General features: G+C 41.2%; 1 protein-coding gene across 1 annotated transcript in view; it reads left to right on the forward strand.

The window, feature by feature from the left end:
• The window catches only part of LOC311149076 (ephrin type-B receptor 1-like), a 229608-nt gene that overhangs the window by 187693 nt on the left and 25158 nt on the right, over nt 1-16757 (forward strand). Inside the window, exons 10-12 of the mRNA XM_084186184.1 lie at nt 11367-11480; nt 12136-12383; nt 13780-13995. Coding sequence (XP_084042310.1) covers nt 11367-11480; nt 12136-12383; nt 13780-13995 — 578 coding nt within the window. The remainder of the gene's footprint in view (nt 1-11366; nt 11481-12135; nt 12384-13779; nt 13996-16757) is intronic.

Raw genomic sequence — 16757 nt, forward strand, 5'->3', positions numbered from 1 at the left:
AGAGAGAGGGAGAGCTAGCTATATTTCATTGTATTTTCTTTCCACTTTCGCTTTCACTTACTTAGCTAGCGAATGCAGCTAGCTAGTTTACCTACTCAAACACTGGGCTCAAACAGAGAGGGATGCTATGTTAGCTGGCTGGCTATGGCTATCCAACACTGGAACTCTTCCAAGTCAAGGTAAGCTTTTGGTTTTATAAATGTATTGTCACCGGGGCCCGCCGGTGTAACTGCTAAACTGCTTGCTGACTGTACACTGTACTGCATGATTGTAGCGGTTTTACTAACACGTTAGTTCTAGTAGCTATGTTGATTATGACGTTAGCTAATATGGTGACAACGATGTAGGCTGTGTGTAGTGTAACATTTTTTTTGCCTGGTCACAGACCGCAGATGTGTTGTGCAAGAGTGTGCAAGGCGGTATTGAATGTGTCAATGTCTGTCACCTTGATTACTCCAATTTCTCTCGACTTGTGCACCTACGTTGTAAACTTTCATTCATAGGCTAGGTTGTAGTAACCTCATGATGGTTATAGGGAAAATTTGAGTATCATCTAGTAGCCTAAACTTATCAATGTTACATTGAGCTGGGTGAATGGAATATGAATGGCAGTCATCCAATATGCTGTAATAGAAATAAGGCCATGCTCATAAATAATCGTCCTTACTCATCTTAAACGTCACCGACCGCCACTGGTGAGCTGATTCTCTTTGTCCCCCTTTCCCCAGCGCCTTAGTAAATCCTCTAATTTGAGTGTGTGTGGATTCACTTAATTGTCGGGTATTGGTTCAAAGCAATTTTGTCAGAATGAGCCCTGTTCAATTGAGAACCAAGCCCTTGACATACAGTAGGCCACATAATAGATGGTTCCAAGTTAACTCTTCTGATTGTCCTTTACTTTGAAAAGTTCCATTATTATTTTATTTTGTATTGTAGAATACATGTGGAAAGAGGCATAATCTGACAAATCTATAGTTAACCTTGACCTTAATTGGAAAAATTCAAATAAAGATAAAGTTTCCAGTTTAAGTTAACTTTGTTTTTGTTGTGAGGGTGAAATGTTGGCACAAAAGAAACAAGTAAGATCTTAATTTGATCACTATTTTGTTGATGAGAATGTTCCTGCACAGCAGGAAATGCAAACTTGTAGTGTATTCAAGGTTTAACCCTCCCGTTGTCCTAGGGTCAAAATGACCCGCCACTGTGTTGAACCAACTTTATTTAATTTTTATATTTTTTGGATCATTTGTGAGAAGGAGGCAGTGATACTTTCTTTAAAGTCTCACTGCCTCCTTCTCACAAATGATCCCAAAAATATACAAATTAAATAAAGTTGGTTCAACACAGTGGCGGGTCATTTTGACCCTAGGACAACGGGAGGGTTAAAAAGACTTTTAAAGTTAGTAATTTCCACTTAAACATTTTAGACTTGATTTGCCCTAAAGTCAAATGTATCAACCCCTACAAAAAAATTCCATTAATTATAATGCACATAATAATTCACATTTCCTGTTGCTGCAGGATTATTTTCCTGCTGTAGCAAACTGGGTCAAATTAAGATCCTTCATCTGTATAATTCTGTAATATTTTTCATCTGTTAATTGCATCTCCATTTCTTCACTGCACGGACCCTTTTAAGCACAACAAATAACACGCTCTGACAAGATAAAGCGTGCCTATCTATATAATGAATATGAACTGGGTGGGTTGAGATTAGAGCTGTGGCAGTCATTACATTTTGTCAGCCGGTGATTGTCAAGCAAAAAGCTGCCGGTCTCAAGATAAATGACCATAATTAACATAACCACATTTAGCATCTCCTGGCTTCCATGCATAGCCTACAAGCCACTGATGCAGACCTTTGGAACATCTACCTTTAAAAAAGTATAATAAATCCATGTAATATAGTCTACACCATCACAATTAATCAATTATTTATTTTAGACAGGTCTAAAGAAACATGATATGAAGAAAATGTAGTCTTTTTCAGAAGAACAGAATAGCATACTCTGAGTTGTCCTTATATTAGGCCCTGATCTGGCTATGCCATATGGCTGTGGGCTATACTAGTTCATTTAGCAGACAAGATTTGCTTAGAATTCCGTGGCATTATTTTATAGTATGAAGAATACAATTGAAGCGGTTAACAAAGAAACTCATATATGCTTAATTTAGAGTTATTTATGTAACTTTAGTTGTGATACAAATGTTGGGCTATATATTTTTATTTTTAATACATTCTAAGGCTGCATGATGAGACTCTGATGATGATTTGAAAAAAGTTGCATGAAAGGCATGAGCTCTGCTTAGTTTTTCTGCGCAGGCTGGACACACTTCATCACTCTCTCATTCACAATTTGACAAGCACTTGATAATGCCTCGAATTTCCCGGCTGCACCCCCTTTGTGTGGCCTTAATGCCCCCTAAAATAATCCATGCCTTTGGCGGCCAGTGGCCGTCGTGCCCTTGGACTGAATATAATAATTATAATTCCCTTCTCCCGGCTGCATGCCGAATCAACTCTCACTCACATGGCTCTCCATCATGTCACATCGGGGACACAACTACACGCGTCCTTATCCAATTCTGAGGAGCATATTGAAGATATTGGAAGAAATGTCCACATTTACTTTTCGTCAAATATTCCAAACATAGTGTGGGACAGTTGTGGGATGCGATAGATCCCAAATTAATACAAATACTAGCATCAAATGTTTTTTTTAAGCAATGAGCCAGACGCAACAGATGAGAACGTTTAGCTTAAAATGTTGATAAACTGTTAGGCTATTTCTTAACATTATAAGCGCAGCGATGCGCACACCGCAGTAGGCTATAAGCGTGAATGTTCCATTTGCAGGTCAACACCATTCTCAAAAGTGACCACAAATGCGATTAAGCATATATTGCTAGGGAGTGCTCCTAATCTCAGCTTGTTACCTGTATAAAAGACACCTGTCCACAGAAGCAATCAATCAATCAGATTCCAAACTCTCCACAATGGCCAAGACCAAAGAGCTCTCCAAGGATGTCAGGGACAAGATTGTAGACCTACACAAGGCTGGAATGGGCTACAAGACCATCGCCAAGCAGCTTGGTGAGAAGGTGACAACAGATGGTGCGATTATTTGCAAATGGAAGAAAAACAAAATAACTGTCAATCTTCCTCGGCCTGGGGCTCCATACAAGATCTCACCTCGTGGAGTTGCAATGATCATGAGAACGGTGAGGAATCAGCCCAGAACTACACGGGAGGATCTTGTCAATGATCTCAAGGCAGCTGGGACCATAGTCACCAAGAAAACAATTGGTAACACACTACGCCGTGAAGGACTGAAATCCTGCAGTGCCCGCAAGGTCCCCCTGCTCAAGAAAGCACATATACAGGGCCGTCTGAAGTTTGCCAATGAACATCTGAATGATTCAGAGGAGAACTGGGTGAAAGTGTTGTGGTCAGATGAGACCAAAATCGAGCTCTTTGGCATCAACTCAACTCGCCGTGTTTGGAGGAGGAGGAATGCTGCCTATGACCCCAAGAACACCATCCCCACCGTCAAACATGGAGGTGGAAACATTATGCTTTGGGGGTGTTTTTCTGCTAAGGGGTAGGACAACTTCACCGCATCAAAGGGACGATGGGTGAGAACCTCCCAAAACACACGGCCAAGGCAACAAAGGAGTGGCTCAAGAAGAAGCACATTAAGGTCCTGGAGTGGCCTAGCCAGTCTCCAGACCTTCATCCCATAGAACATCTGTGGAGGGAGCTGAAGGTTCGAGTTGCCAAACGTCAGGCTCGAAACCTTAATGACTTGGAGAAGATCTGCAAAGAGGAGTGGGACAAAATCCCTCCTGAGATGTGTGCAAACCTGGTGGCCAACTACAAGAAACGTCTGACATCTGTGATTGCCAACAAGGGTTTTGCCACCAAGTACTAAGTAATGTTTTGCAGAGGGGTCAAATACTTATTTCCCTCATTAAAATGCAAATCAATTTATAACATATTTGACATGCGTTTTTCTGGATTTTTTTGTTTTTATTCTGTCTCTCACTGTTCAAATAAACCTACCATTAAAATTATAGACTGATCATGTCTTTGTCAGTGGGCAAACATACAAAATCAGCAGGGGATCAAATACTATAGTTAGAAAGATATGGCATATAGAAGCATACCAGATGGACATCATGAAAATGATCGGAGGAAGTTCAGGAGTAAAAACAAACAAAATATAATTAGTGACTGTGTCCATAAAATGTATATAGTATGTATAAGCATGAAGTAGAGGCCTAAGCATTGTTGTTCACTAGTTTACTCCAATTAGGGAGGGGATGGTGGGGTTGGAAAGTAATAAAGGGATATATATATATATATTTTTTTTTAAAGGATATGTATGTATGTATATATGTGTATGTATGTGTATATGTATATATACATATATATGTATATATGCTAGAAGAAAAAAAACATATGGGGGATTGGAAGTGATGCAGACAATTACATTGATGGAAGTTACAATCTATCTGCAATATTAAAGCTGATATACCCCCTAAAAAAAAACTAAAAAACATGGATAAGTAGCCTAGGCTAGATCTAATAGCTATATTATATTTTACTTTAATTCAGACTTTGCTGATCTGTTGTTATTGTCTTCTGTGGAATTCATAACATTGTTGGACAGGTTCAAAAGCTCTTTGTTCTTGGTATGCGTATAGCCAGTTATTTTTTCCAATAGTCAACCCTCCAATCAGAAAATGGGAGAACACTAATTTAGAATATCTGAAGCTTTAACAGTACTTGAGTGTGTGTGTGCGCGCGCAAGTGTTCAACTTCAAGAACATTGATAAGAGGGAGTAGGCCTACTTAAACATTGGGAGCAATGTTTAGACAATAAGATGGCACTGCAGTGGATAGCAGCCATTTTATGGGCTCCTGATCAAATCTGCTTTTAAAATATTTTGAGATCATAACTTATTTTGTACATAATGTCTCTGCCATCTTTTCCTATGACCAGAAACAGCTTCTGGACATCAGAACAGTGATCATTAACCTGGATGTGGATGAACATTTCTACTTCAACGAGCTCTGGACGTTCTGCCTACTCTAGACCCTAATTAGCGAGACTCAAAAGAGGAAGCGACGGCCCAAGAGAGGCAAATGAGCCGGTAACCTGATGAGACTACATTGGTGAGCAAATAAACCGCCATTCTATTGGCGAATTAGAACAACGTGGACGAGCTCCGTTCGAGAGTATCCTATTAATGGGACCTGAAGAACTGTAATATTATATGTTTCTCAGAGTTGTGGCTGAACAAGGACATATATGTTATCCATCTCACTGGTTTTTCCATGCATCGTCAAGACCGGTCGGCAGCTTCGGGTAAGACGAAGGGGGGAGGGGTGTCTCTCTTTGTTAACAATAGCTGGTGCGCAATCTCTAATGTTAAGGAATTCTCAAGTTTTTCCTCGCATGAGTTAGAATACCTCATGATAAGTTGCAGACCATGCTATTTACCAAGATATTTTTCATCTATATTTGTCATTGCTGTCTGTTTACAGCTTTTCTAGTCATGGCTCATCCTATATAACTACTGCTGTACACATATTTTCTATTCATATAAACTCCATACTGTCTTTACACACAATTATATGTATATTTCTATACATTATATGCATATATAAAGTACCAGTCAAAAGTTTGGACACACTTACTCATTCCAGGGTTTTTCTTTATTTTTACTATTTTCTACATTGTTGAATAATTGTGAAGACATCAAAACTATTAAATAACACATATGGAATCATGTAGCACACTCTTGGCATTCTCTCAACCAGGTTCATGAGGTAGTCACCTGGAATTCATTTCAATTAACAGGTGTGCCTTGTTAAAAGTTAGTTTGTGGAATTTATTTCCTTCTTAATGTGTTTGAGCCAATCAGTTGTGTTGTGACAAGGTAGGGGTGGTATACAGAAGATAGCCCTATTTGGTAAAAGACCAAGTCCATATTATGGAAAGAACAGCTCAAATAAGCAAAGAGAAACGATAGTCCATCATTACTTTAAGACATGAAGGTCAGTCAATAAGACACCAATAAGAAGAAGAGACCTGCTTGGGCCAAGAAACACGAGCAATGGACATTAGACCGGTGGAAATCTGTCCTTTGATGAGTCCAAATTTGAGATTTTTGGTTCCAACTGCTGTGTCTTTGTGAGATGCAGAATAGGTGAACGGATGATCTCCACATGTGTGGTTCCCACAGTGAAGCATGGAGGAGGTGTGATGGTGTGGGGGTTCTTTGCTGGTGACACTGTCAGTGATTTATTTATTATTGAAGGCACACTTAACCAGCATGGCTACCACAGCATTCTGCAGCGATACACCATCCCATCTGGTTTGCGCTTAGTGGGACTATCATTTGTTTTTCAACAGGACATTGACCCAAAACACACCTCCAGGCTGTGTAAGGGAATTTGACCAAGAAGGAGAGAGATGGAGTGCTGCATCAGATGACCTGGCCTCCACAATCACCCGACCTCAACCCAGTTGAGATGGTTTGGGATGAGTTGGACCGCAGAGTGAAGGAAAAGCAGCCAACAAGTGCTCAGCATATGTGGGAACTCCTTCAAGACTTTTGGAAAAGCATTCCAGGTGAAGCTGGTTGAGAGAATGCCAAGAGTGTGCAAAGCTGTCTTCAAGGGAAAGGGTGGCTACTTTGAAGAATTCAATATATTAAATATATTTTGATTTGTTGAACACTTTTTTGGTTACTACATGATGTTATTTCATAGTTGTGATTTCTTCACTATTACTCTACAATGTAGACAATAGTAAAAATAAAGATAAACCCTTGAATGAGTAGGTGTGTCCAAACTTTTGACTGGTACTGTATATCTTTTTTCCAGTCTCTGACATTCTCGTTCTGATATTTATTTATACAAATAAATAAAAAATCTAAATATATTGTTTTTGTCATTTTTATTATTGGTAGGTATTATTGCACTGTTGGAGCTAGAAACAAAAGCATTTAGCTGCACCTGCAAATCTGCAAACATCAGCAAATCTGTGTATTGGACCAATAAAATGTGATTTTGATTTGATTTGATGTCTACAAGCAATTGTTACAGCATCAGGAAAATAGCTTCGAGAGCTTTGTCCAAAGACTGGTGGACACAACTAACAAAAGAATGGACAATCTAACCAGAGAGGTCCAAGAACTTAAGAACAGTTTGCAATTCTCCCAGAGAGAGGTGGAGGGTCTGAAAGAGACTTGCAGCAAAATGACTACAAACTGTAAGTCCACACAGGATGACATCAGCACTGTCTGTGAATCATTATTACAGATGACTGGAAAAGAGACTGTCTAGAAGGACAATCTAGGAGGAATAACATTGTTGTGGATGGGATATCAGAGTCTCCACATGAGACCTGGACGGAGTCTGAGGAGAAAGTGAGAAAGATTATCACTGAAAAGCTGCAGATGGATCATAGGAAGATTGAGTTGGAGCGCGCCCACAGGTCTGGAAAACCTGTAACCAGCCCAGATGACAGACCCAGGCTGATAATGGTCAAGTTCCTAAGCTTCAAGGAGAAGATGGCTGTTCTGGAGAGAGCCAAGACCTTGAGAGGAACCAACATCTTCCTCAATGAGGATTTCTCAGAACCTGTGCGTCAGAGGCGGAAATAACTTATCCCAGCTATGAAATCTGCTAGAGAGCATGGGGACATTGCTTACATCCTCTTCGACAAACTCATTGTCCACCCACCCACCCTCCCTCCCTCCCAAAAGCCTGAGAAGAGTGAGAGTGCCAAGCTTCAGGGTCAGTAGCTTCAGCCCAACATCACACGCGCACGCACACTCACACGCACACAACTGACACTCACAAGTGCCTGATTGACTGACTATTAGCTTGACTGACTATTGACTCACTTTTTTTTACTTATTTATTTTCTCCATATTATGTCTATCTCCGATAAGTATGTAGCCTTAGAAATAAGTCTCATGAAATCACATTGCTAACATCAGATAACATTCATATACTGGCCATCTCTGAAACTCACTTAGATAATTCCTTTGATAATACAGCAATAGCAATGTAGGGGTATAACATCTACAGAAAAGACAGGAATGCCTATGGGGGAGGTGTTGCTGTACATTGTTTTAGAGCCATATTCCTGTAAATCTTACAGAGGATCTCATATCAAACGGAAAACCGCTGGTAGGCTTGACAAAACAAAACGAACTGGCAACAGACAAACAGAGAACACAGGTATAAATACACTGGGGATAATGGGGAAGATGGGCGACTTCTGGAGGGGGGTGGAGACAATCACAAAGACAGGTGAAACAGATCAGGGTGTGACAGTATGTGTGCAATGCTTGATAGTGTGTGTGATGTTAACAGAGAGGTTCATTTTCTGGGTGATCTGAACTTTGACTGGTTAGCAACTAGCTGTCCTCTCAAGAGGAAGCTTCTAACTGTGACTAAAATCCTGTGATATGACCCAGGTTATCACTCAACCAACTAGAGTGCATACTAGCTTTGCTCCAAAAGCAATATCAGTTCCCATTGGCTGTAGTGACCATAACATTGTGGCAATTACAAGGAAGCCAAAGTGCCAAAGGTTGGGCCTAAAATAATTTATAAGAGATCATACAAAATGTTTACTCAGGACTCTTTTGTTGAAGATGTAAAAAAGGTATGTTGGTCTGATGTGTATGAGGAAGTGAATCCAGATGCAGCACTGGAAGTATTAGTAAAAATATTAATGCCAATTGTTGTCAAGTATGCACCTGTTCAAAGATTAACTATGAGAACTGTTAGAGCCCCCTGGACTGATGATGAATTGAAACATTGTATGGTTCAAAGAAATGATGCAAAAGAGGTGGAAAACAAACCAGGCTGCTCAGCTGCTTGGTTGACATACTTTAAACTGAGAAATGTTGAGACTAAAGTTAACAGAAATAAGAAGAAATTATATTACCAAACCAACATAAATGACATAAAAAAGTGGAAAAAGACTTTGAAGTACCTTAAATTGGCAGAAAACCCAATTCATCTCCATCGTTCATTGATTTATAACAAAACCTTTTGATATTGCCAATCATTTCAATGACTATTTCACTAGTTAAGTGAAAAAACTCAGAAGTGAAATGACAACATTGAACACTTAACCATCATATTTGTGACCGACAGCCTTGATTCGGTCTTATGTAGCAAAATTTGAAATAGTGTTTTTTTTTTTTTTTTTACATTGGATAAAAGTACAGAATCAGAGCTACAAAATGGTATATCATACACTGCTGTTGAGGAACAATGGGAAAGTAATTCTGCTTTGAAAGTTGATCAACTTGTAACCCCACTTTTGAGAAAATGGCCATTGAATGTTTTGGTACACCTACTGGAGAGCTCTTCTTTGTCTACACCTATTCAGCATCGTTCACGCCCTCTTAAGCCTTAGCCCCACCCATCTCTTTAAGTAGTTAACCAATAGCTACCCGGACTATCTGCATTGACCCTTTTTGTATTAACTCTTTTGACTCATCATATATGCTGCTGTTACTGTTTATTATCTATCTTGTTGAGCTTCAAGTTCCTCGGTGTCCACATCACTAAGGAATTATCATGGTCCACACACACCAACACAGTCGTGAAGAGGGCAAGACAATGCTTCTTCCCGGTCAGGAGGCTGAAAATACTCGGCATGGGCCCTCAGATCCACAAAAAGATATACAGCTACACCATTGAGAGCATCAGGACCCTGAACAGCTTCTACCCCCAAGCCATAAGACTGCTAAATACACTGAACAAAAATATAAATGCAACATGCAATAATTTCAAAGATTTTACTGAGTTACCGTAACACTCTGTTCACAACCTTGACATCAGAAAACCGCTCGTGAAGAAGCCGGATGTGGAGGTCCTGGGCTGGCATGGTTAGACATGGTCTGCGGTTGTGAGGTCATTTGGACGTGCTGCCAAATTCTCTAAAATGACATTGGAGGCGGCTTATGGTTTGAGAAATTAACATTAAATTATCTGGCAACAGCTCTGGTGGACATTCCTTCAAAACTTGTGTTGTGTGATAAAACTGCACATTTTAGAGTGGCCTTTGAATGTGCCCAGCGCAAGGTGCACCTGTGTAATGATCATGCTGTTTAATCAGCTTCTTGATATGCCACATCTGCCACCTGGATGGATTATCTTGGCAGAGGAGAAATGCTCATTAACAGGAATGTAAACAAAATTGTGCACACAATTTGACAGAAATAAGCTTTTTGTGCATATGGAACATTTCTGGGATATTTTATTTCAGCTCATTAATAATGGGACCAACACTTTACATGTTGCGTTGATATTTTTGTTCAGTATAGTTAACCAAGTAGCTACCCGGACTATCTGCATTGACCCTTTTTGCACTAACTCTTTTGACTCATCACATACGCTGCTGCTACTGTTTATTATCTATCCTGTTGCCTAGTCACTTAACCCCTATCTATAGCTACCTCAATTTACAGTACCTCGTACCCCTGCACATCGACTCGGTTCTGATACCCCGTGTATATAGTCAAGTTATTGTTACTCATTGTGTATTTATTCCTTGTCTTATTATTTTGCTGTAATTATTCCAGTTTTTCTCTCTGCATTGCTGGGAAGGGCCAGTAAGTAAGCATTTCTCTGTTAGTCTACACCTGTTGTTTACGAAGCATGTGTCAAATAGGATTTGATTTTTATTTGATTTAGCTGTATGTTACAGTGACTTTTGTGTTGTTTATGGTGAAAATGCAGTTAAAAACATTCTGATACAGATTATTTTATGTTTCTTTCCCTTACAATCAAACATAGTATACCCATAACTCAATGGACTGCTTTTTAAATAGATTTTGTTCTATTTAAGGCCAAATTTGAGCAAAATCAAAAATTGTGATTAATTGCGATTAGCTAATGCCATTAACTCAATTAATTATGTTAATCGTTTGACAGACCTAATTTAGGATAAGGTTTTACAGATTCGTCATTCTATTTTTTTTATTTTAAAATCATCTTATTTGATTATTTGATATATTTTACATGTGAAAAGGTCTCACAGAGGGCCAGAGATAATTAAAGACACCTGTGATAATCTTAAGTACCCAAAAGGGCCATATAATCCTTCAAAGTGACCAACATTCTGGTAGTGTACTGGTAAACTTCGAAAGTTTACAGTAATATACCCTCCCTTTGCAACCCTGCTGATGATACATTTGTTTGTTTCCCCGTGCTCATCCTAACCTCTACTCCTTCTCTGTCTCTGTTCCAGAACTCTCTCTGAGACCGGACATGTCCAGCTGTCCCTCCCCCATGGCATGCCCCACCCACTTCTCTGGCTCACCAGCGATGAAGATCTACATCGATCCCTTCACCTACGAGGACCCCAACGAAGCCGTCCGAGAATTCGCCAAAGAGATAGACGTGTCCTGTGTGAAGATTGAGGAGGTCATTGGTGCAGGTGAATGGGAAGAGGGGAAACTTAAAATTCAGTAACATGGGGGACAATCTCTCTGCCTCTGCTGCAATGAAAGCTGTGAATCTATAATTCTCTCTTCCACTTCCTCTCTACCTGTATCTGGGTGTGGGATGAAGGAACTGTCAGAGAAATCTGGTCTTACCTCAGATATTTTGTTTCTAAAAACCACTATTTCCATCTAATTTGATTTGCTTTTAGAGAGAAAGAACCATGTCCACTTAACAGACTTGCTCTCTTAACAGAGGGCAATTTTAGCCACTATCTCAGTGAAAACTGATAATATATAACCAGACTCCTTTCCATTCATCTATATTTCATGCTGATTTTATCTGCCGTTTTTCTTTTTTTTTTACTTGACTTGATATATTCATGCATTCAGCAAAATACGCACTGACTGGTGTCTGACATGTGGGGACTTGTCTTATGACCCCGAAACGGTGCTCTATGTTATGGGGCACCACAGGGAGCCAGAGTGTAACACTCTCTTCATCGCTGTGTCTGTCACATATACAGTGTTTTAATTTTATGGGGACTTTTGATTGTACATGTGCTATATCTATTAGAATATCAGCTTGCATACTGGTAGTTTGCTTTGTAATAATGAAATTGATCAGTTATACCATGTCTTTCCCTCCAGGGGAGTTTGGAGAGGTGTATAAGGGTCGCCTGAAGCCATCTGGGAAGAGGGAGCTGTATGTGGCCATTAAGACCCTGAAGGCGGGCTACGTGGAGAAGCAGAGGAGAGACTTCCTGTCTGAGGCCAGCATCATGGGCCAGTTTGACCACCCCAACATCATCAGACTGGAGGGCGTGGTCACCAAGAGTCGGCCAGTCATGATCATCACAGAGTTTATGGAGAATGGGGCCCTGGACTCCTTCCTGAGGGTGAGAGAGGGAGCGCTGCTTTGTTATTCTGGTTGTGTCCTAAATGTCACCCTATTCCCTTTATAGTGCACTACTTTTGAGCCGGGCCCATAGGGGGCATGGTCAAAAGCATACAGTGCACTTTATAGGGAATAGGGGGCCATTTGGGACGCATACTCCCATTTTACCTCCTCTGTTCAGCACACCAGCCCTGGCTACAGCTTTCACCTCTGTTGCATCATACTGTACACTGGGTTGAGCTATAGGGCCACTGTGTGGTTTCATATATCAATCATATTGATTGATCAGCTAAAGCTTTTATTGCTAATTTGACAGTCTCACACAAACAGTGAAGTATGATTATTGAGATTAGTTGTTAAAAGGATTATGACAATGAAGATTTAAAGCTACCTGGAGGATACATTTATTTCAATATAGCAGGGAATTGAGATCTGATTAACAACTTTGGCATGAATGCGCAAAATGTCTTATATTTATCAATAACCTTCGATATCTCGTAATATAATTCATGAGATTAACATAAATGAAATTGTTCCACCCAGAGCCCTTTGAAGCAGCGTAGCTAACACACAGGGCCCTGATTCAAAGTGCCAGCCTGGCACAGTTTAGTGTTTCTTCTTCCTCCTTGGAAACAGAGAACATGGAACCCAATCAATATGTGGCCCAGTTTTCTAATTCCTCCAACCTGTTTCCTCCTCCCTTTGATCCTGGACTCATTTGAAACGGGGCTTTGAACACCTCTTTGATGTCCTTTCCCTCACTAGGCCCTCTTCCGAGCCACCGCACTTGACTCCCGTGGACATCGATTTCTGGGTTGTTTTTCTCCTGGCATGCCCATGTTGCTGGCGCAGGGAGCCAACAGTTGAATGAGCGCCCTGCTTGGTGTGTTGGAGGTACCCACTGAAGCCACAGCGTAGGGTCAGACCTGCTGTGCCTCACGGGAGAGGGTTATCCACCTTGGTGGGGGCCGCTAACAAACAGCCAAGCTGAGGATAAGGAGCAGAGACAGAGAGCGATCACAGACATGGATCCAATGTGGGGCTTAACAGACACACACACACACTCCTTACACAGGCCCCAAGTCAAGTGGAACACTTATTACATCAATGAATGACAATTTGGTAACATTTGGAAAAGGGCATATATGGTGCTCTTTCTCAATACCCAATAACTAGAAATATTTGCACAAAGAAACTGCCCCACCAATTATTTTTTTCCAGAGTCAAATGTGTGAGGATCTTTTAAACCTAACGTTTGTACCTTTGCATTTTCAACACAGTGAGAACATTTTAGAGAGATAATTGGAGTATCATTATGCCAAGTATCTGGCACTTTATTATGTCATTAACTCCAATGTGACATCATTTCCTCTTTACCCCCTGGCCCTGCCCTGCAGCAAAACGACGGGCAGTTCACGGTGATCCAGCTGGTGGGGATGATGCGTGGCATCGCAGCGGGCATGAAGTACCTGGCAGAGATGAACTACGTCCACAGAGACCTGGCCGCCCGCAACATCCTGGTCAACAGCAACCTGGTGTGCAAGGTGTCCGACTTTGGCCTGTCCCGCTACGTACAGGACGAAACATCAGACCCCATCTATACCAGCTCCCTGGTGAGTACCCTGTCTGGCTGGCCTTTCTCCTCCCAGTCTGTTTGGAAAACATTCTACATTTCTTCTTCTTATGGTCCAGTACACAGTGAGACATCTCGTTGTCAAGAGAGAGTTGGGTGATTCAATAGTTGACATGGCCATGGTTATCTTTGTGTCTGTGGTGATCATACTGCCAACTGTAAAGTTTGGTGGAGGAGGAATAATGGTCTGGGGCTAGGCCCCTTAGTTCCAGTGAAGGGAAATCTTAACGTTACAGCATACAATGACATTCTAGACGATTCTGTGCTTCCAACTTCGTGGCAACAGTTTGGGGAAGGCCCTTTCCTGTTTCAGCATGACAATGCCCCCGTGCACAAAGCTAGGTTCATACAGAAATGGTTTGTCGAGATCGGTGTGGAAGAACTTGACTGGCCTGCACATAGCCCTGACCTCAACTCCGTTGAACAACTTTGGAATGATTTGGAACACCGACTGCGAGCCAGGCATAATAGCCAAACATCTGTGCCTGACCTCACTAATGCTCGTCGCTGAATGGAAGCAAGTCCCCGTAGCAATGTTCCAACATCTAGTGGAAAGCCTTCCCAGAAATGTGTAGGCTGTTATAGCAGTAAAGGTGGGACCAACTCCATATTAATGGCCATGATTTTGGAATGAGATGTTCGACGAGGAGGTGTCCACATACTTTTGGTCATGTAGTGTATCTTATACTGTATCAAAATATATACAGTACATCTATGATCCTCTGTAGCTCAATTGGTAGAGCATGGCGCTTGTAACGCCAGGGTAGTGGGTTCGATCCCCAGGACCACCCATACGTAAAAATTTATGCACACATAACTGTAAGTCACTTTGGATAAAGGCGTCTGCTAAATGGCTTATTATTATGATTATTCAGCAAAATGCACGTTGATGAATTGTGATGATCCTTCTCACAATTCTCTGTTTAGAACTTGAAGACATGTTCCGGAACATTGGCAACTGCTAAGTCTTTTTAAACCTCTCGCTTTGGGCTGGATGTGTCAATGTGTAGTTCATACATGAATAATCTATGAGCAGAATTACTGTCTTACCTCAACTAGCCACTAAATCCCTAGTTTGAAAGCAACTGTCTGGAAGTTGTGCTGTGCCATTTTCCCTACATTTCCCCACGTTACATTTTTTTATTTCACCTTTATTTAACCAGGTAAGCCAGTTGAGAACAAGTTCTCATTTACAACTGCGACCTGGCCAAGATAAAGCAAAGCAGTGCGATAAAAACAACAAACACAGAGTTACATATGGAATAAACAAAACGTACAGTCAATAACACAATAGAAAATCTATATACAGTGTGTGCAAATGTAGTAAGTTATGGAGGTAAGGCATTAAATAGGTCATAGTGCAAAATAATTACAATTTAGTATTAACACTGGAGTGATAGATGTGCAGAAGATGATGTGCAAATAGAGATACTGGAGTGCAAATGAGCAAAATAAATAACAATGTAAATAACAATATGGGGATGAAGTAGTTGGGTGGGCTAATTACAGATGGGCTGTGTACAGGTGCAGTGATCGGTAAGCTGCTCTGACAACTGATGCTTAAAGATAGTGAGGGAGATAAGTGTCTCCAGCTTCAGAGATTTTTGCAGTTCGTTCCAGTCATTTTTAGCAGTGAACTGGAAGTAATGGCAGCCAAAGGAGGTGTTGGCTTTGTGGATGACCAGTAAGATATACCTGCTGGAACGCATACTACGGGTGGGTGTTGCTATGGTGACCAATGAGCTAAGATAAGGCAGGGATTTGCCTAGAAGAGATTTATAGATGACCAGGAACCAGTGGGTTTGGCGACAAATATGTAGTGAGGGCCATCCAATGAGAGCGTACAGGTCACAATGGTGGGTAGTATATGGGGCTTTGGTGACAAAATGGATGGCACTGTGATAGACTACATCCAATTTGCTGAGTAGAGTGTTGGAAGCTATTTTGTAAATGACATCACCGAAGTCAAGGATCGGTAGGGTAGTCAGTTTTACGAGGGAATGTTTAGCAGCATGAGTGAAGGAGGCTTTGTTGCGAAATAGGAAGCCAATTCTAGATTTAACTTTGGATTGGAGATGCTTAATGTGAGTCTGGAAGGAGAGTTTACGGTCTAACCAGACACCTAGGTATTTGTAGTTGTCCACATATTCTAAGTCAAACCCGCTGAGAGTAGTGATTCTAGTCGGGCGGGAGGGTGCAAGCAGCGTTCGATTGAAGAGCATGCATTTAGTTTTACTAGTGTTTAATAGCAGTTGGAGGCCACGGAAGGAGTGTTGTATGGCATTGAAGCTCGTTTGGAGGTTTGTTAACACAGTGTCCAATGAAGGGCCAGATGTATACAAAATGGTGTCGTCTGCGTAGAGGTGGATCTGAGAGTCACCAGCAGCAAGAGCATTGATATACACAAAGAATAAAGTCGGCCCGAGAATTGAACCCTGTGGCACCCCCATAGAGACGGCCAGAGGTCCAGACAACAGGCCCTCCGATTTGACACATTGAACTCTATCTGAGAAGTAGTTGTTGAACCAGGCGAGGCAGTCATTTGAGAAACCAAGGCTATTTAGTCTGCCAATAAGAATGCGGTGATTGACAGAGTCAAAAGCCTTAGCCAGGTCGATGAAGATGGTTGCACAGTACTGTCTTTTATCGATCGCGGTTATTATATCGTTTAGGACCTTGAGCGTGGCTGAGGTGCACCCATGACCAGCTCGGAAACCAGATTGCATAGCGGAGATGGTACGG

Source organism: Coregonus lavaretus (genome assembly GCF_964263955.1).
Source record: "Coregonus lavaretus genome assembly, chromosome: 21".
Classification (NCBI taxonomy): domain Eukaryota; kingdom Metazoa; phylum Chordata; class Actinopteri; order Salmoniformes; family Salmonidae; genus Coregonus; species Coregonus lavaretus.